Source organism: Calypte anna, chromosome 5, assembly GCF_003957555.1.
Source record: "Calypte anna isolate BGI_N300 chromosome 5, bCalAnn1_v1.p, whole genome shotgun sequence".
NCBI lineage: Eukaryota > Metazoa > Chordata > Aves > Apodiformes > Trochilidae > Calypte > Calypte anna.
Window position 1 is genome coordinate 14,242,806 of NC_044250.1, and position 22,431 is coordinate 14,265,236.

The 22,431-nt window shown below is 38.6% G+C and overlaps 1 protein-coding gene across 2 annotated transcripts in view; it reads right to left on the minus strand.

Annotated features, from left to right (window-relative positions):
- The window catches only part of BRSK2 (BR serine/threonine kinase 2), a 297,765-nt gene extending 276,102 nt beyond the window's left edge, over positions 1-21,663 (minus strand). For both annotated transcript variants that reach the window (XM_008504684.2, XM_030451156.1), the window contains exon 1: positions 21,570-21,663. In XM_008504684.2, the coding sequence (XP_008502906.1) occupies positions 21,570-21,663 (94 nt within the window). The remainder of the gene's footprint in view (positions 1-21,569) is intronic.
- Positions 21,664-22,431: the final 768 nt, after the last annotated feature.

The window sequence follows — 22,431 nt, forward strand, 5'->3', positions numbered from 1 at the left end:
ACTTAATATCCATGAAGTTTAATACTCAGATCGTGAGTTCCTCAGTGCAGCAACTGCTTGACCAGGATGAAGCTTCCTAAGACGGTGGCTTCAAAGGTATTTATAATATGAAAATATTAACAATAATCATCAGATATTTAGCTCAGCTTAATGGACTGAGTGTAAATCTCTGCTGCCTGAAGAGCTGAGAAAATTCAAAGTGTTCAAAACTGATGTAGGAAATTAAGAAATACTGAACGTACACTGTCAGCCTGGGACAAAGATCATGTTTCACAATGATAATCATGTTACATTATGATTTGTTGTGACTTTTCTGTACATTGCATAAAGTTGATAGGAATTTTATTATAATCACATTACAGACCAGTGTTGTAGCCATGTTAAAAACAGGTGTTCAATTGTTCAGTTTCTGATATTCCTAGAAAATCAAATAACTCTTACTTCAGAAGGGGGTTCTATACATTCAGTGAAGGGGAGAATTGGCTCCAGTGCTGTTATGCACTTCAGTATTTTCATTTCAACACAGCTTGCTCCTACCAAGAGAGGCACAAAAAATAAAGTTGCCCAGAATGGCAAAAATAAAAGCAAACCCATATCTACCAGAGGAAGCATGATTTCTCAGCCTCACCTCACTTTTCTCCAGGGATTTGCTTTGTTTTCAAGACAGCCATTGCTCCTAATCCATGACATAGAGAAATGCAGAATTTCTTCCCAAACTGGAAGGCAGCATGGCTTGACTTTTAAGAATTTTAATACACTTCCTCCATTATTTAAGTGCAAAAAAAAAGCCAACCTGCCTCCTAGCCACCCCTCCCATTGATAACCAACAAATGCTACCCCTGCAGGAAGTGGTAAGGGTCTCAATACAGGAACCAGAGCTAATTACAAGTTTTTACAATTGCTCCCATGGACTTCAGACCACACACTCAACATCATCAGCAAGCCTGTAATTTGCCCAACACCATTTCTAAAGAGAGATGGCATAGCAATGATCCCCTGAGGAGATTCAAGTGTCACACTGGAAGGGGTATTCTGATGGCTTCATTAGACTCACAACACTATGAAGCAAGAAGGAAGACTTTACAGGAATTTGAGTAGTATTTATGCAACAAAAGAGAATTAACTAGAGAAATAAAGAGTAACAAACTTTCTACAGTGGTATAAAACATCATGAATAAAAGCAATTCCCATTTTATCTGATCATAAACAAATTTTTTCCAAGGCAAGGCTTATTCTTGAACAAAATGACAGATTCAGCCAACCTTCCCTGCCCCACAAGGAGACAGCACAGCTTTGCCTGGAAAAACATCATGAAACATCATTGAAACTACAGAAGTGCCTGTCCTGAAGGCCAGCTTCTCTCTGGTGGCTTACCTCTACCTGGAGAAGAAATGAAGCCACACAGAGAAGTCAACTACAGCTGTGAAAATCAGACTGGGATCATGTAGGTACAAAGTAGAATTGCTCTCATCTATGCCACTGAATCTCTGGGAAAACACATCAGTGAAAGACTGGCATGGCAGAGCTCTGCTTCAACACATTTTTTTCATTCTACAACCTACAATATTGGGACACCTCAAATAGCAATGCTTACACAGGAACCACCTCCAGTAGTGGGACACCACTACTGGAAACAGAGACTCTGGCTGAGCATCTGTCTGTCCATTTGTTGATATTTTTTATGACCAAAGAAAGGCAAATTGGGTATAAACAAAGCCTGCTGACTACTATGATACACTACACTTGAAATAAATTATGTAGTTTTAATAGAACAGAGAGTCTTTGACTTTCAAAGTAGTTTGTCTAATGAATATTATCAACATTATAGGTCACAGAAGTGTAAAGAAAAGCAAAAGGACAGGTGGGCATAAATTAGTCAGTTTTTAAAAATTCCACTTCACGTTTGAAACGAAAAAAAGCGAAACAAAACAAAAAAAATTAAATGAAATTAAAAAAAACGGAAAAAAAAAAAAAGGCAGCAGCTATGTTGTAAATACAAGGAGTGACAGAAAAAACAAACCACAAATCCTTCAGCACCTGGATACATTAACAGTGACCTTTCTGTATCAGGACCTCTCAAGTATCCAGCAGATGGCTACTTCTCTGTTTTCCCTCTGGTCATACTAAGACAGATCACCACAACTACAGATCATGATACATCAAGCTGCACATTCCAGACATGGCATCAATGTTTAATTCAGTTCTGAAGGGGTTAATAAGGAAATTTGATCCTTTCTGTTGCCCTAGGAAATAGAGAATACATCCCTGATTAATGTGACAGGATGCATCAGTTCATAAAGGGTGAAACTTACCCTTGCCCAGTAGGCTAGCACAAGACCAGTGCATTACTTAAGTCCCACTAAAGCACTTAAAACAAGGCAATGTCAAGGCTTGGTGGACAGACAGCATGGATGCAGATGAAATTCAGTGTCAACAAATGCAGAGAATAGTCTGAAGTAGCAACAGACGTTTCTGACTTCCAAGTTAACTGTTATCATTCAAGGAAAGACTGACCATGACTTCAGAGAGCATAATAAAAATTCCAACTTGATGTGCATAGGTAATAAAAAGTGACAACAAAATGCTGAGCACTGAAATCAAAAATTATACTTGAGAATGGAATAGCATCAGTGTATAAATCAATGATACATCCTCAGCTGCAATACTGACCTTGAACATCCACAACAGAATAGGGAAGTTAATGTTACAAGCAGCAAAAGCAATGAACATGTGAGGACAGTATCAAGGTAGAATGAAAAAAAAACCCCAAATTGTAATTTGAGTAAAAAGAGACCTACTGAATAATGTTAGACAAGCACGGAATGATGAAAGGGAGACATATGACATAGTAAAAATGCACCCTTTTCTTAATTCCAGGATGTGTGTTATCTCAGTAATGTAAAAGGGAACAAAGTTCCAAACTGAAAAAGAAGCAAAAAGAGAGAAGGATTTTAATGCCCCTTTCCATTTCTTTGGGGGTTTGTACAGTGTACTGTCACATGTAACTGAAATTACAGAAATATGGGGATAGATTCATGCCCCTATATTAGAATTAAAACCAATCAATAGATAAGCTTCAACACATTCAGACAGAAGGCAATTACTAAACAACACATAGTGGGGGCAAAAAAATAATAATCCTGCAGTCAGCTGCTGCAACACTTATAAAACTGTTCACTCCACAACATCTACTGCACCACATTGTAACACAAGAGAACACTGGTCTGGTAAAAAAACCCCACTGTTCTATCATAATATTCCTGTTGTGATCAAGAAATAAAGTGTTTAAAACTGATAGTAGTGTAGAGCAGAGGTAACCAAGGCAATTTCAAATTAGCAAATTGAGGTATCAGCCTGACTCACCACAGCAGTCTGGAGCACTCCTCTTGCCTACCTACAGATGAACGAGGCTGATGTTGGGACTTGATGGTGCCAAATGGTGTAAAGATTTTGGAAAATTTCCAAGAGAGATCTAAAAGATAGGTCTTGTAACAGTTTTGCATATTCAGTTGAAACACAGTAATATTGCTGTGTTCAGCTCTAGAACAAAAAGCCCTTTTCCTACAAGCATTCTGCAGAAATTCAAAGATGTTTATGCCTCAGATTTACAATTTTACCTGTAACCCACAGCATCTCCATTTAACTGTGCATGTTTCACCTATGTGACTATTTATCAAAGGATATTAACACAAAATTAACCACTTCTAGGCCTTCTAATATAAAGGAAGTAATAAAATCATCAAGTCTGATACAGTGCCAGCTAAATTGGGAAGCAACCAATTGAGTAAACATCAAATGAAGGATTATCCTTATTTTCTCAAGGATTTAATTCCAGCAAGGAATTGAACTAGTGACCTCCCCTTCCTTACCACTTAACTGCTAACAGACAGATAAAGTAAACCCAGGCATATAGATTTTTATCAAGATCTCTTGAGATAGAAAGAAGTAATTTCTGGACTAGAGACTAAGCATAAGAATTTTAAGCCCAAAGGTCACTTTTTTAAGAGACTTTAAAGTACTTGGGATAGCCTAGAACAGGGACAATATCCAGGCTGTGGCTATCAACACAGAAATACAGCTGCTATAAAATAAAGGACACAAGGGTTTTCCAAAGACAGAAACAAATACACATCTCCACAGAATGGGTGTAATACCTAGAACTTTAGACACCAAAACCTTTTATAATACGTGTGGTTTCATATTTCTTCCAAGTAGCAATGTTTGGAAAGAGGCAACAGAATTTCTAGACTCTTGTCCAAATTTGAAATTTATAGTCACTGCCTTTACACAGAAGTTCAAATCCCTAAGTCAGTCCAAAAACATGGTGTCCAAGGCTCTTAGCCAAATATCATCAGCTGTGGATGTGGCCCACAGTCAACAGAACCTGACGTTGCTTTTTTTACATGGGGTAAGACAAAGCAACTCTGATTAAGGTGATGGGATACAAATTCAGGTTGTTCCCTGAATAATGTGTGGTGGTGTTTTCTGTGCAGCAGTGTAAATCTAAAATAAGACTCAACAGTCTTGGAACCACCAATGCCATTTCTACAGCAGCATAAGCCAAGCATCAATTTGCCTGTGGAGAGAGGCAGACCCTGTGCATCCTCATGATCACTTATTTCCCACTTTTACACTCTGTCATTACACCAAATATCCTGAAGTTTTTCACAGTGGTGAGGTCAGTCACATGCCATGGTGCTGCACTTGCAAAGCATCATGTATGAACATCTTTCCATTCCCTGTGAAATCCAAGTCTGGATTGCTCCAGCTTGTTTTTCAATAGGGCAGGTTTTTTTCAAAAGCTACAGTTCGATTTTACAATGCTGCTGGCAAGGCAGGGAATAAAGCTAAATCCAAATGCATCCAGCAGGGAAAGTTGCCACAGGGGAAGAGTGAAAAATCAAAGGGTGAGCAGTAAGATGATCCTGTAACACTGACTTGCTGAATGCCAAAGAATAAAGGTTTAATATAGCATCAGAGGAGTAAGAAAATCAAAAACACTACTTCCAATACTGTCAATATTTGTTACTATGAGAGTCAGAGATGGGTTTTTTTGGAAACAGAGAACTGGAACTAAAAAAGTGCTGCTGCATATGCATTGCTTCTTCGTCACCCGTTTACACTGCAGTTACTCACTTCCTCTCCTCAGTAGTAGATGTCATTTAAAATAAGAATCACAACTGAGAGTAAGAGAATGCATTGGGGTTTTTTGGTACAGCTTATAAGCAAATCGTATTTTACTAATATTTCTATAACGTGGAATGCTTATGCTCTAGTATTAGCTGAAGTTTTCTAGTTTATATTTCATTCAGGGGCAGCAACAACAGAATATTATCACTTAGAACAACTTTCTGCCACTTGCTGACTTCAGTCTGGTGACCAGTCCACAGCTATATGGAAAACAAGGCTGTCCAGAATAGGTCATTACACTGCTCTGCTGTGCTGAACCTCTGTAAATCCAAGAAATGTCAATGAAGCACTGGAGTGGCAAAATAAAATAGTAACAATAATGATGATAAAAAGAAACCAAGCCCAAGTGCAGCAAGAAAAACAAAACTAGGCCATCATTACTTAAGAATTTTCTTGTAAAACAGAATCTCTGAATAAAGTACAACTGGTACAAATCTGATGATCAGGGAGTTTAGATATGAGAAATAGTCTGTTATAACTGAGGGAAACCAAGAACTCAAGGACAGCTATGTAGCAGTTTAAAATTGATATTTAAATACTGTTTTGCATATGAACTGGCTCACATTACACAACTGCCAACAAGTGATGAAATAGCACATCTATGCAACTTCAGAGCAGGACAAACATTAGGACAGCAAAAATTGCAAAGGTCACATTACCAACTGCATCCAGGAATAAAACCAGTCAGTAAGAGGGCAAATGAATTTTAAACACTTGCCTGTAAATCTCTTAACAGAAAAGACTGAAATAGGAGATAGGCTACTGACACTGCCATCACTGCTGCTCCTCTGCTAAGGCCAGGGAATGAAGCCTGGAAGATTTTATTCCTCCTAGGATACATGAGCAGTGTCCACTGCCATCAAACCAAAAGTCTCATCAGGTTCATCCCCTACCTCCAGCAGTGGCCAGAAATCAAGAGATTTCATTTTTAGGCTGGAAACAACCATAGTCTGAGATTTTTCAATTAAATAAAAGTATTTAAAATAAACAGAGGGGAGTGGGGGGAGATAAGGACAGTTTTGTTTTTCTATTGAAATATGACTTTCATTTCACCCCATTCTAACAACTCTTTTTTAATTGTTTTTTAAAAGCTTTGAACTGACACAGGCTTGTGGCAAAAGAGGGCAAATTCAGGTTTGTTTGTGTCTTTGTTCAAATTAATTCTCTTATCTTGGCTTTGCATTGCTATCATGATGGATTTAGTTTCCAAGTTTGTAACCCTTTCCACTGAAAGGCAAAGTGGTCTTGCTGAGGCAACACCACATGTTTAAGAAAAAGAAGATGAGGTGTCCAAAGTCTTTCTTTTGATTTTTTATTTTTAAGCCATGCCTGAGGAGGCAAGAATCCATTTTTCTTCTGCCCCCCAAAAATAACCAGCAACCTCCTGCAGCATGTGTTAGTGTTGTTTCTTTTTTTTTTCTTTTTTGTTTGCAAGAATCTGAGAAAGCAAAAATAAAACCATGTTTTGGAGACTATGGGTTACTCCAGAACTAGTGATGCCTTGACCTCTACACTATGATGCTCCATTTTTTTCTTTATAATATTCTAAAAGAATTGCTCTAATATGAGAAAGCTCTGAATATGTACAATTTAAAGATGCCAAATCCCTCCCTTTATTCATATTATCTTTATGTCAAAATACCTTCATTCAGTTCAGTGGATTTACTCCCAAATCTATTTCTTTACAAGAAAGAAGAGATAAATGTCAAATAAGCTTTTTCTTTCAAGACCAGAGTAATATGGAAACCAGGCAGAGGGCTGAGGAGTTTTCTTTTTAGCTCTGCCCTTTCATTTTACTTCCTTTCTACTCAATGTTATCTGCAAGAATAAAAAACACCCCAAGCAAATGACACCAGCACGAGGCTGACAGCCTTCATAATTAAGGCAAATCTGGCAAAAAGAGTCAAGACTTACACCCCCAGAACCACCATGGCTGAAACAAGACTTTTGCATCATATGTTTTTGCTGGTGTAAATGTCTCCCAGTAATTGTCAGCAACTATATCGCAAATGGCATCAACCAGGAAGGCCACAAAACAAGGTTCTCTGTTGTTCACAGTAGGAAGTTCAAGAAAATACTGCGAAAGACCAAATGTTTACAATTTAAAGTTAACAGAACTTATGCTTTCTATTTGCCAATATCATCAGCCTTATCTGAAACAACCAAAAAACAACATAATCCCCCCAACATGAATCTACTCAGTAACTTTATTATACAAAACACAGCAAGTTTCCAAGATCCCAGTCAAAAATCAGTGCACTTTAAAATAACTCATTTTAACTCTAATTAAAAAAATCAAAACCAACCAATCAAACAAACAAAAAAACCCAAGCAAACAACCCCATCCCAGCTACAGGTTTCAATCATAACAAAATTGGCTGTGTTCCTACAAAGACAGTATTTATGCAGCAACATACTTGCAGATACAGCATGATTTTGACATTTACTGTAGTCCTGGAACACGAACAAGCCAAATACATCCCTGGCACAACTTTAATAATTTCAAGAAACATTTGCATGTATCCATTTGCATTTGCTAACCATCTTAAAAATAGTAAAGAGCAATTATTTTATTTTATCTACTTTCTGAAGTCCCATTTTTACCTCCCAATACATAACTTAATACTGCCAAACACGTCGTAATCTCATAGTACCAAAAGGGTAAATTTCACTCCTAGGGCACTGATAACATAGTCCTTCCCCATTAGCCAAAATATTTTTCCAGGCAGTAACTTGCATTACAACTATCATTAATGCCCATACAGCAGACTAGTGAGGTTATCCCTTCAAAAATTCTTTGATATTTCAATTTTCAAGTTCACCAGCAGCCTCCTCAGAAATGCCTGTGCTCCTAACAATTCAGCCAGTCTTCAGAATAACCCATCAGCCTCACCACCCACTGTACACAGAGCTTTCAGGCACTGCTTTTGGAAGCTGAAGCTCACTGAAATAGCATTTGGTAAATATCATTTTGCCATATAAGGCTGTTGGTATTATCAGCTGGGTGCATTTATTAACCTTGCTTTGCCTTTTACATTTCACTTCCAAAACGAGGTTGAGGGGGGCGATGAAGTGGGGATAGGAAAGGAAAAGAGAGGAGAGATGGGACTGTGCTGCAGCTTCATTTCAGGCATATTTAAAGGCTTGTCTGTCAGTTTGTCAAAATCCTCAGTGGTGAGCTAAATAATAAATAAATAAATAGAAACCAAAGAAGAAAAAACCCCCACACCACCACAGGGCTGCTGCCTGCAGGAAAATGAAACTGCTGCATTTTAACACTGCAGCAGTACATAACCCTACCAGCTCCACAGGAACATAAGGAAGAGGGACCAAGTTATAAATCTTTTTAAAGCACAACACACACAGCAGAATGAGTTTTACTCAGTGACATTTTCTTTCAGAGGTCAGGGACAAATGGCCCTAAGGCAAGAAGTAACCGAAGTCAGCTCAGCCACAAACTCTCACAGTAACAACAGCAAAGCAAATTTTCCAGTTTGTTCAACAGTTAAAACAACTTTAGTTTTAAATTGCAGCCACAGAGATTTCAGCATTTATGTATCAATACTACAATAATCAAAAGGAGAAGGTATGGAAGACAAATTCAGCACAAATGGTATCATCACCTGGATAGACCAGGCTGGGCAGTCTGGTCTGTCCTCAGGATCAAAATCCACAGAGGAACATTAAATGAAACGAAGCTAGCAAATAGTAAACTCTAGCAAATAGTAAAAAATAAAAAAAAAATCACTAGGCTTAAGTAGTAGGGTTATCCCAGGCTGCTCTGTATTCCTGAGAAAGTTATCAATACCAGCTGGCTAATCCTGTCAGTCCCAAGAGGGAAGTCAAGCATTATCTTAGTTTTACAGCAGGGCATCATGAAGGAAAAAAAAAAAACAAAAAAACAAAAAAAAACTGAAAAGAAAATTAAAGATAAAATAACTTGCTAAAGGTTCCACTCTAAGCCAATGCCTGAGCCTGCCAGGTCCAGTGAAAAGTAGTTACTGTTTCTGAATAATCAGCCCTATAACTACACAATGACATGAAGAGAGCCTGTTTTGTAAATGCCCATATTACTTTCACCCCAAGAAATGATCCTGCTAGGGTTCTGTAGCATTTTAGAGACTATAAGAGTCCAAACAGAGATGAAATACTTTGAGAAACTGGGTCCCTTTAATCCAAGAGGCCTTGACCACAGAATAATTTTCACATCAGAATTAGAACTCTAATTCATCTTTTCCATACACAAAAAAAAAACCCAAGCCTGAAGTGAAATCTTACATACACAAAGCATAGAGTGCATTCTCTATATAGCTGCTCAGCTTACCCACATCTGGGATGCCATATTCATTTGTAGCTGATGCATCAAGAGAACAAAACCAAGGCACAACTGCTACCAGTACATAACCAGGTAAAGATGGGGAAGACTGAACTTCCACACAGGTTCTCAGGTGCCCTGGCACAATTCTCCCATCCTCCAATCCACCTGATTCCTGGTGATGAGAATAATGGCAGTAACAGCACAGTGACACAGATCCAGAAATCCTGCCTATTTTTGCAGCATTTCCTCTGAGCAGGAAGAGCCCCCTGCAACAAGATGGCAACTGTCCCAGCCTAGCTAGTGGTCTGGCTGTTGCTTTTGCCAGCAAAGATGCAGTCATGACAAAGGCAAGGACACTGCCTGCATCCTGAAGCTCAATACAGACCAGTCAGGTGGTTTCAGCATATGTCAAATACAAGAGAAGAATTCCTGCTAAAAGTATTAAAACATTTGCTTGTCTTAATTTGTCTGCTAGCTGAGCTGACAAATTAAAGCTCTGCTTTAAGGATTAAAGTAATTTTATAAAATGCTGGGCCTGTATTTTCAGTTTGAATTTGCTTATAGTATCTTTCCACTTTGTGCTCTGATTTGCTTGAATACTCACTGCAGAGGAGATGTCTTCCTAGGCTGCTCTTAACTAGAACACTGCCAGAGGTCTTCCTCTCCTGCCAACAATCAGAAGCTTGTTCATAGGTCAAACCCCCCTCTCAGATAAACTTGGGTAAGGCCTGGAAATGACTGAGACTGCACAGATGTAACTGAGTGAGGAATCTGACCAAGCAACGTCTTAAGAGCAATCAGGAAACAACCAGGAGAGAGACGGGATCTCACAAATATAAGCGATGGAATAAACCCCAGAGCCAGAAGAAAAACAGCACAGGAGAAAGCCCAGAAACACTCAGGTTTACAGGAGGGGGAAATTGGGGAAAAAAAAAAAAAAAAAGTATAGATTTAACTAATTTCAAAAGGCAATGAAAAACTGTTTAAGGCTGGTGCCTGAGAAGTATAAGGTATTTTAAAAGCTGTGACACTCATAGCCATGTCTCCAACCAAACAAATGCCTGTGTTGAATGGGGCTATAGCACTTGTGTCATTGCCAAGCTCTAACATAATACTTGGCTTTGTCTTTGGGGATGATTTCTGCACAGACATGCATTGCAAGCACACAAACAACTCTCAGTCTTCCTCTCTGCTTTCTGCAGGAAAGGACCACTTCAAATACTGCCACTGTACCAAAATAGATATATGGATGAAACACAGAGAGGGCTCCCTTCTTCCCACATTCTCCAGTCACTGAGCTCAGAGTCCAAACCAGAAAGGACCAAGTTCTAACCTTCATTCTAGCTGCTTTCCACTGCTCCAGCAACAGAAAGTAGGCAGGAGTCCAGCCTAGCAAATCACCTGGGGATTCCCTCAGAAAGTCCCACCTTTTCACCCATCAGAGGTGAACACTGTATCTAAAAAGTAGCTATATTCCAGCAATCCAAATCTGCTATGCCCTTCAAAACCAAATGCAGACCAGAGAAGCTGTGCCGTTTAGGGCAGCTTTGCTTTAGCCTGATTTCTTAAGGAAACAAAACTGAAACATTCAAACCATCTGTCTGTAATTTCCTCATAACACCACAAATGATTACCAAGTTACAACCAAGTCTGAAAGAGCAAAGTGAAAGAGCAAAGGAAGACTCTGCAAGTTTCAGGGAAAGTGCTGAATGTCAGGGAGACATTCAGGGACAAAAAATAAAATACAACAAAAAGATTCAAACTATTGCTTCCACACCAGAAAGAGCTGTGATTTAATCCATAATGTATTTCAAGAGAAAGAAAAAAGATGGACAGGCAGAAGAGACAGGTCCAAGTGAGCCAGAAACAGTCTTTACTGAGCTGAAGGAACAAGGGACAGGACACAGGGTTGGAGGAGGAGGGGAATACATGGTACAAAATCAGAGGAAATAGGAGTTCCTTAGTTCCACAATTCACTGAGCAAGTAATGGTTTAATTGCACAGGATAATACAGAATAGCAAAAGAGGTGAGGTTGGAAGTGATCTCTGAAGATTACACAACATTGGTCAAAGCAGAGCCAACTAGAACAGGCTGCTCAAAGCTCATCTTATTAGTCTTTAAATATATACAAGAATGGAGATTTCTCAGCATCTCTAGGCAACCTGTGCCAGGTTCATCCCACCCTCACAGAGAAGCTTCTTCCTATATTTAAAAGGAACTTCCTTTACACACACAAAGGCACAACTAAAATTAGTGCCTTAGCACTATAGGGATAACACACACATAATGTAACACAAATCATCTTTCCTCTCTGCTCAGAAACTACATTGGGTTTTGAACCTAATCCAGATACAGTCTGGACACAGTCTGGATTAAGATGCCAAACCTTGAACAAGTTTCCAGTTAGAAGCAGCAAGGTAACTTAGAAGTTAAAAACAAGAACCACCACCACCCCCTACTCACAAAACCACAAAAAATCCAAGTAGAGAAACCCAAAAACCCAAACAAAGCCCCCCCCAAACCAATCCAACCAACCAAGAAAAAAAAATACATCAAACCAAAATACAGATGATCAGAACTTCAAAAAGAAAACCATAAACCAGTCCTGTACCAGCTGACAACAGGTCCTCTCAACGTGGCTGCCAAGCTATCCATCATTTGCAATCTGAAAACAAAACAAGAGCTCCGGAAAAAAATACTGGGAGAGATAAGGAGATTCCAGTAAGGTAAAAATCTAAGTCAAATCCACTCCTTAATCTTAGGAAGAGGTCAAAGTTATTAAAAGGACTTCACACAGTCACTGAATGAAACTCACACGGGGTGAATGGCTGGCATGATGAGTAACCCAACCCTCAGCTGGCAAACAGTCAGCAAAAGATGTGAGAAATTTTTAAGCATCCCACGCAGTGCATTTCATACCACAAGGGCTTGGAATGTGAAGTCTGCTTTTCCTACTTAAGATTTGTGTTTTAATTCAAATGCAATAAAATGGTAGTCTTAGAAAAGTCTTGTGGTACCTTGGACTTTATTGGACCTAAAGTCTAAATTTATTAATTATAAATAAATTCTATTAATTAAAAAATTAATTTAAAAAAACAGAAATCATACATCACCAGCTCATTTTTAGTTACAAATATTTACTGCTGGTTCCTCTTCCTCACCAATTATATTACCACAGGGCAGATGAGCCAACAGTATGAACCTGGCCTCCAATATACCTCACCCTGGACCAAAGCAAAAAACCAATCCCTTTTTCAACAAGAGGATCTGTGTAAAAAGCTGGTGTCTACATTGCTAGCTATGCATAAAATAATAAAGAAAAAGAGCCAAAGAAGATAAAGAGCTGTGCAATTCCATCAACATTCCCTGATGGGTGATTATGAAGACCTGGTACATTTTCATTTGCAACTGAAGGACTGCTGTTCAACTTTTGGCAGACTAAAAATTAAGATTTAAAGAGTATGCTTTAGACACACAGAAGAAAATTAAGATATTTTTGGTCCAGACCCACTTGCCTCTCCCAGAAACCACCTCCTCCATTATTCTTGTTCCAGTCAATAGTGCTTTTAACAGCTAAATGATAAGGGCAGTCAGCTTATGGCACATAAGGCTGAACATACAGAGGAATGACACTGCAAAAGCAGAGCTTCTTAAGGCATATGTAACATGGACATTAAAAACCAGACATCATCACACTGATGGTTCCTCTCCCACATTGAGCATATACTGCAAAAGACAGCAAATCAGGAGACTCCAGGATACAAGACTATGTTGTTTTGTAAGTAGAACCAGGCGGCCAGAAGTACACTCAGTAAATGGATGCCTGAAAACAACATCCCAACTTTTTAAAAATAATAATAAAAAAACCTAAACATTAAGCACTTCACTGGAAATATCAGCATGGCTATAATTCACACATGATGTTGGGCCACTGAAACAAAACCCAAAAAGAGACTGTACTTGCACACCCTAAGCCACTTAATGCTGGTTTCTTTTCTCGATTCCCATTAACCCATTCATTGCCAGATGATGTTGCAAATCTTGGCACAAAGATTTTACCAGCAATAATCTTCTTTTGTCATTAACTGGTAATTTATCTACTTTTTTCTGAGCCCCTGATAAAAGCTTTGATTATCAATATATGGATGTTAGATTAAAAAACAGCACAGAAGCCTATTATCAGTGGGAAGCTACACAAGTAATCTACCTTCCAGTGTAAATTCATCCCCTCCACCACCCCAACTTAAAACTGTTTATATGAACAAGAAATGAAAAAAACTATTCCCCTGTATGCAAGAAAGCCAGAGTAGGAACAGCAAAAGTCTAAGAGACAGAAACTGCCTGGCATAGAGAGGTGCAAAACAGGAAGCTCAGCCACTAGAAGTTTGTGAAAGAATAATTTAGGGCAGGTTTAGGGCTACTTTAATTTATGTCAGTGGACAATGATCTCCGTGCCCTTCAGTAAATAATATAATAATTTTCTTGAAATAAAACAGAGAGCTGACATCTCAAGTATTCTATTCTACCCAATGCAGCACTGAGTAGCTCTCCATCAGCTCCCTGCACAGGCCTGAAGGTTACTCTGCACTATACGAAGGCAGCAATGCCATTTGCAAGAGAATGTACCTGGATTTGTTCAAATATAAACACCATCATTTACATTCTCTGCCCAATTTGCTCTTTAGCCTCAGTCTCAGGCCTTTTTTATCCTTTTTATTATCCGCCATTTATTATCCTTTAAAAACTATACCCCAAGGTCACTGCTAAAGAAACAGTAGATTCCTGTTTGTGCAGTCCACAGGACAACAGAGACCTCACAGCCACCTCCTGCATGACACCTTCAAGAAAAAAAAAGCTTGCAGCTACAACAATAGTAATACATTTTTATGAAAGGAAGCCATACAGTTCCCTCTGTTTCACCTAAATTCCATTGGAACACAATTTTCAAAAAGCTATGAAGCAAAGAAAAAAATCTTCTGGGGTTTTTTTTGAATGTTTTTTATCAATAAAATTGATCTTTTTATCAATAATAATTCTGTAAACAGAATTAAAAGAATTAAAACAAAATTTAAAATCACATCCCTATTGAAAATTAAAGGTAGAATGTCAAATGCAACTGAGTGTGCATTATTAATATGCTCTAGAAGCAGGCATTTGAAATTGTTGTTTGAAATTTGATTTGGTCACATTTGTGCACCTTTAAAAAAACCTTTCTGAAAAATGTCACTTCTTCCAGGCAAGGGGTCTCATGGGAATGATATCCAAACTCTCCAAGAAAAAAAAATCTTCAGTTTGCACTTCCCAGCATTTATGTTGGAAGTGCTTGCACAACTATACAAGTAGAATGTGATAGTCATATGCAACTTATCCAGCAGATCATATTCAAAAGTACAATTCAATATTGTATGAATTTTAAAGTGCAATCAGAAAATAAGTGACATAAAGACAGTTGGGGAAAGCAGATAAAAATTGCTGTTTGCCAGAAAACCAGAAACAAATAAGGATTTGAAGGAAAACAGCATGCACTTACAGACACTGCAGAGGAAGACAGTTCAGATTGATTAAGAACACTTCTTATAACAAATTATCCATGTTAGTATACAGATGAGTATGGATGTTTTGTAGAAAAAAACCAGTATTTTTAATGCATGAACTGAAAACAGAACAATGTCTGCTTATGGAATATGAGGAAGGAGGAGCATTGTTGGCTGAGACTGCTGAACATCTCAGGTTTCTTTAAAACAAAAGCAGAAAATTTCTTCGGGATATCTCTTAATAAAAAAATTCCATTATAAACAAAAATCTTCCACCCTTACCTATTCATCATGGGCTTGATCCTCCTGCTGAAGTCATCTCAACACTCTGACTGACTTCACCAGGGCAATTTACAGTATCTCAGCAGTCAAAGAGAAGCACATCCATTTCTGCCTCTGTCTTTGCTCTACCTGGATGGAAATCTATATCCAGGTTTCCAACTCTTCTGATTTTCACTGTTTTCCTATGTGCCTAATGCCTTCCTCATGAAGTGCCTCTTACTTCAGAGGGAATTACTTCAAATTTCTCATTTCCTTTCAAATTCCTTCTGAAAGCTGAAATTCTTTCACTACCTACATTTGTTCTATATTACCTGCCTACTGTTTCTGAGATTGATATCAACATTTAAATGGCCACTGCAATTACTGTTTAACTCTCTAAAGTATCTTATGTAGAGTAAATTCATGATACACAGAAAAATACTGCAGTGTTGGAGAATCCAAAAGAGACATTGGCTGCTCCACCTTATTTACAAAAAGCCACTTAAGGTACTACATTTGCTGTTCTCATGGAATCATGGGTTTTCTAAAGGTTAGAAAGAATCCCTCTCGAGATGTAAACGCTACTGAGAAGCTTTTTCTAATTTCTCCAGTTCTTTCATCACTCTAATGCAGTCCTTCCCACTGCAGCAGCAGCACAAAATGACATTAGAGCAGTCACAGAAAGTACAAGAATGCTTGAGGAAGGCAAGAACTCTGTGAAATTACTGCTTCGGAAGTTCCTGCTGATATCTGAAATGTGGGTATATAAATAGTCATAGAGTTCTACTCATTTGACACTATCTGAATTTTAACAGCTCTTGGGTAAAAAAGCTTATTATGTTTTACATAGAAAAACAACCACCAGGAGCTTGCTCCTGTTTCAAGAAGTTCATAATAATTTTGCTACTGACTAAGTAAAAGATTAATGTAATTAATGACTAAGTAATAGACAACAGTAATGCAGGCCTCTACCAGGGCTGCAGAAAGGATGGAAGTTAAAAATTATTTTCTTTGTAGTCAGCAAAGAGGAATTGCTTTAAAAAATAAAAACAATTGAAAATCAAAGGGCTATTAGAACTTTGCAGTTCAGTCGTGTGATGTGATGATACCAGCTCCCACCAGGCAGTAATGGAGGAAAACAGCACCTTTCAGCAACTGGATCAAAAGTATATTAAGTAAAGAAAGACATCATCTCTCATAACGCATAGCCACTACTTGAGAATTCACCAAGTCTACAGCACTATGACAGACCCCTTCTTGGCAAAATTTCACTCTTAATATGCCTACTGCCTACAGTATTGCTTGCAATATTATATTTCCATGATTATTAATTCTTCACTGAAGTCTTCACCGGTTATACTGACAAAGGATATGGGTTCATTGCTTTGAAAAAAACCTTTAAGGGAAGAAAAAAAATATAGAAACATCAACAGAAATTATACTGACTTTTTTTGTTTAAGATAGTCTTGGAAGGAAGTACAATGATTTTCACCTCTATAGTGGCATCATAATTTAGACAGCTGAACAGAATAAAGGTGTACTCTTTAGATTCTCTGTAGATCAAACATGCTGGGTCATTAAAAAAATAATGAATTAAAAGGGTATACTTTGTTTAGCCTACTTACCTAAGGAAACCAGACTTGTGAGATCACATTAGCTACCAAACACTGCTCGAATGGAGCTGAAGCTTTCAAATTCAACCAGATTTGACACAGACAAACAAAAAATTTCATAAATTTCAGTTTCTGTTAGTGGTATGGAAACAGGTGGTTAAGACTAAAGAGAAACACCCTGGTTTAAGCTGTCACTGAATAAAGGGCTATGAAGCTGGCTAAGGCCCAAATTTAATGATTTCTGTTCTTACATAACCCAACAGCATACTGCTGAACACCTCACTGGTGGCTCATATATAATTAACAGAAAACTTACAGCTACCCCCTGCATTTTTTGCAAAGGCCAAAGAGCCACAGATTTCAATCAGGATTCTTTGTACTGAATGTCTGCAAAACTTAAAAAAGGCTTAAAAAAGAATGAAAGGCACAAAAAAATGGATCAGCAACATTAAATTTTCCACCAAGTTTAACCTAAAGTGAAGAGGGTAATTCCTACTTAGAGCCAATGCCGTACTGAATGTAGACAAAGCAGCATTTTGGACATTTCATCTAAGCACTGAATTTGTTCCATAGCAAACAATGTTGCTGGAATCTAGACAGTCACTGTCCTGTGAAAAAACAAGAAACCCCTCCAAAATGCTGAAGCCCTTCCCAAGAAATACTTCAGTTCCTCATCTTGGCAGTCATTAATAAATATTCACTACAGTCAATATGAATTACTCTCAAAGACTTGCAAGGGTGAAATAGGGGTTGATGAGGCCAAGTGAAACACATGAACAAAGTGGAATTAAAAAGTAAATATAAAAGAATACAGAAGAAGCTGATTTCACACAGAATGAGTGGCAAAAGGGAAAAAAGCCTCTATTTGAGAAACTAAACTAGTGGTTCATGCTCAGGTCTGACTGGGGTTTCTCAGCCACATGTGTTACAGTAACATGACACACATCCTTTGCTCATTACTGTTAACAAGAATATAATTAACTGTAGAACACTACCAGTGAAGCTTAGATCAACCAACCTTTTCCCACACACCCAGATGTATATATAGTAACATTCTTTTACACTGACAGTTCTGTAAAATATTTGAGTACAATAATTAAGATTATGCTCCTGCTGCTTGTATTCTTGCAAAATCATTCAAATGCAGATTACATGAGCTATTCCTCCAGCTGCAGTAAACAAAAGGTATTCTGAATTCAACCTATTACAAAAGTAAATCATCTTACTTACAGTTCTTAAATTATACACTAAATTCCCATGTTACACTATTACAAATAATTTTCCTTCATTCCTCTATCATCCCACTACTAGCAAAAAGCACAACACACACATTTTTCATCACTGTCCCGTGTCACCTTTCCCCAATTTCTCTGATTTAGAGGCCCTAATTCTCTCTTTATGGAATCAGTCACCCTCAGCAATCTTCATGCAAGAGCAGAGAAGGCAACTCAACAAAGATTTTACATACCCAACACAGGATTCTAATCAACACTGTCAACAATGGTTGCTACTCATGAATTTGAACTGAACACTTTTCTCTGCCAGCTTTGCCTACCCACAGCCAGATGTCACCAGGTGCTACTGATGTCCCAGACAGAGCAACTGGACCTCTCTGCAGGGACCAAAGGGGCTACTGGTGGTAACCACTTTTCTTTGAGCTATTAAGGTGACTCTTGAGACAACTCTACAGAGAGGAAGACCATGAGAATTCTACTTACCATTAAGTTCCTTCTCCTGGGGACCCTTTCTAAGTCTGCCCTTAACTATGAACCCACACTCCTTCCCCAAGACCCTCTTCTTTTGATCTCAGGAAAAGCAGCTAAGAGTGATTACTATATCTGAATAATACTAAAGTATCTAGGAGCAAAAGCTAAACATGCCCATCTGAGATAGCTTTAGGGAGTCAAGAATCTTTTATTCAAAATAAAAATTATGGATATGAAGATCACTGCAAAACACAAAGGACTTTGCAACTTATGATTCCTTTCTATTCATCATTACATTTGCCAGATTTTATTTCTGACTCTTCTCCATTCCACTGGAAAAAATAAACATTCCAAGCCATTACCACCAAGATTTAAAGGGAATATTACAACCCTTATTTTCTTTAGCGACCTGATCTTTCTGTCACCACGACCCAAATTCAAAGACACCCCTCATGCCAACACACTATGGTTAATCAGGCCCTCATACTGCATTTGTTGTCATTTCCCTAAAATGCTGCAGGTCAGCTGCTTACCCTCCAAAACAAGAGGGATGAGGACTAACTACATACCACACACTGATCATGCCATCCTGCATGCTCTGAAACGTGATTAGCACAGAAAATGCGAGAAGATCAGAATGTATCTTCCCATATTTAGCTGTGTATGTTTAATACTGAGTTAGATTTCACCTTAGTGAATCATTATTCCGTTGATCAAGGGCAGGCATAGCAAGGAAGGCAGAGATTGACATCAGCTACTTTTAAGACTTCTCTTCCTCTTCCCCAACCTCCAGCTTCTATGACACCATGTATTGTGCATTTCATGGGCATTCATGTGTGCAAACAGCAGAGACTTATCTGTAAAGATCAGTTATATGGTAAAACTACAAAAGGAAACTTTCACTTGTCCAGCTGGTTGAATAACTGCAGAGGCCAACAGCATCAAGCCTCTAAATACATCCTTTTCTTCTCCCTCCACCCCCACATCTCTAATCACTTCAGAGGAAGATAGGAAGATTAGCAGAGAGGAAAAAAAAAAATAACCAAAGCTGCAGATAACCCTTTCGGACCCCAGCATCAGGGTATGAGACATGGAGCAAAAGGTTAATGCAGCTATATTCTTCAGGAATCTCAGACACAATTATATTTAAAGGTGAGGGAGGGATGCTGAGAAGCTGCAAGAGTGAAAAAAAGGGAATGGTGATGAAGACAAAAATGATTTTGTCATCTACAGCTGGCTCTTTGATCACCTGGTGTATCCAGGAAAGGATTTTCAGCAGAAACAGGGCAATTTTATTACCAATACATTGCAATCTTTTGGTAGAGTATTTTCATTATCATCATTAGAATGGATTTTAGTAAGAATATAGCTGCAGAAGGAAGGGCTGATTGAGCTATGCAGAGAATAAAGGTGGTAACCAAAACAGTGAGAGAGCGCTACCTTTAGCAGCTGATACACTGAAGAGATTTGAAAAAATAAAATAGAAATAAAAGTCACTTTCACTAGAAGACGATGTCATCTTTGTCCATGTCTCTGAACGGTTGCTATGGGGTTGTGAAGAGGAGGGGAAGGATGGGGGGGGTATATAATCAATCATCTCAGAAGAGCATTGCTTCTTACAGAGAAAGATCTGGATTTTGACTGTGTCCCTAAGAAAATTGCGGACTGCAGAGCTGCTGCCACGCAGGGCAGGGAGAAAGCAGGCAGAGCAGAGGCAGCAGCTGGGGATGGAAACGCCTATTAAATCCTTTAGACAACAGATGGGCAAAGCTTGGCTGGGTTATAAAAAAAAAAAAAAAAAAAAAAAAAAAAAAAAAAAAGAAAAAACCACACCACAATGCATCATGCTTTATTGTCCCACCATAATGAACAACACTTAATACCCACATGCCCAAAGAAGCCCCTCTATGGCTGATCTTCCCCTTTCCCTAAATTACAATCTTGTGTCTCGATCCACTTTCTGGGGTCCCCCAACCCAATGAATCTGCCACATACCACTGCTTATTGCACCTCTTCCGAAAATTAAAAAAGGACATTAGGAGATCTGGGCTTCTTTTTAAGGGTTTTTCTTCCAATTAATACTCCCTGCCCTTGAAATTAATATGCTACCCAAGCAAGCAACAGTAAGTCCAGATCTTGAATGCATTTAGGGGATCTAATTATGTCATGTAGGGCAGAAGCACCTGCTCTCTGCTAATTCCCTCCACTCAGTTTCCTCTTTTCAATATTTCTTACCATTGTTCCATTCAGGGAAATCTGCTGGGAGTGTGTCTCATAAACAAGCTTTAAAAAAAATAATTAAATAACCTCCCCTCCCCCAGTCTCTACTAAAAAAAACCCACAGCATAACTGGAATTAATTCTGCTACAAATCCTCTATTTTTCTTGTATTCCAGACCCTACCTACAAAAAACACAAGCCCATCCATCCATATTTGCTAAATGCACACAGACATACTGTACATATTTCCACCCCTCCAACTGCACCTTAAGGACTACACCCTTTTCAATCATGATGTCATGAAATACTGCTGGTGACTACCCCACTACCACCATCACCACCCTCTTGGTACTACAGGCTGTGAACCTTTCATTTCAATATAATTTGATTAAAAAGGAAAACGCTCCTAAGAAGAAATTGATGTGAAAATTCACCACCAGTACATCATCTATTTTTTTTTTCTCTGCATGCACTCTGGCTGTCATCAGAACAACACCCATTACCAGGAGTAATGAACATAGAGCATCCTGGGCTTTTTTTTTTTTTTTCCCCTAAAGAAAAGGATAAAATTAATTAAATTAAATAAAGTAAAAGATCCCCTACAAATATTATATGCACTAAAACAGCAAACGAGAAAATCTGAACCCTCAAATATCCCATCCCCAGCGTCTCACTGGCTGCTACAGCACCTTCCCCCTAGTGCCGGTGCTGCTGCAAATGAACCAACCTGTCTGTCCTTTTCCTAGGGTTTTCTCCAAACGGTAGGGTCCAACATATTGTGCATGTTGAGCTCCGCTGCCTTCTTTCCCTGTTGATGTCATTTCTACCTGGATCTGTAATTCTGCAATGTGTATGTGCTGTTGAGATGGAATTTCTCTCTCTGCAGTTCTTTAAATTCCCACTTTGCAGCTGTGCAAGCAAAGCACTCTTTTTTTTTTTCTTTGCTTTAGTCCACTTGGTTGCAGATTTTTGTCTTCCTCCTCTTTCTTTCCTCCTTCTCTCACGTGTATGTTTTCTCGCTGGGTCTGCCTGGGACGCTGATGGACGAAGGATTTATTTTAATATTCAAGGAGGGGGATCTACGATCCAAGCCCAAGGAGCATGATGCTGGTGATCCGAGCTCCGCACGCCTTGTTCTCTCTAGGAGCTGTTCAAGGGAGAGCCAGGGCAAGAGCAGCGGAAGAGCTGGGGCCTGCAGCTTGATTGACAATAAAAGCAGCCAATCTTCTCGTTTTCCACTTCCTTCTCCCCTCCTCCTTCCACTACCTTTTCTTTTCCATCAGCAGCAGTCACTGCCTCTGCCTGCTACAGAGCATCATGATCAATGGCAATAGCAAACACCTAAGTTTATCTGTTGATAAAGCACAATTAAATAGAGTCGAGTGAGTATAATATTTTAGGACCCAAACATATGAACATATGAATTATATTCCAGTATGCAGCTGTACTTCCAGTGTATTAAAGAAAGGTTAAGATTGTGGCACAAAATAGAAATCCATTGATTCTGTTTCTGTGGGTTTTACCATTTTAAAGAGAGCTAGTTGCTTTTGGGGGCTTTTGTTTGTTTGGGTTTTTTGGGGGGGAAGAGG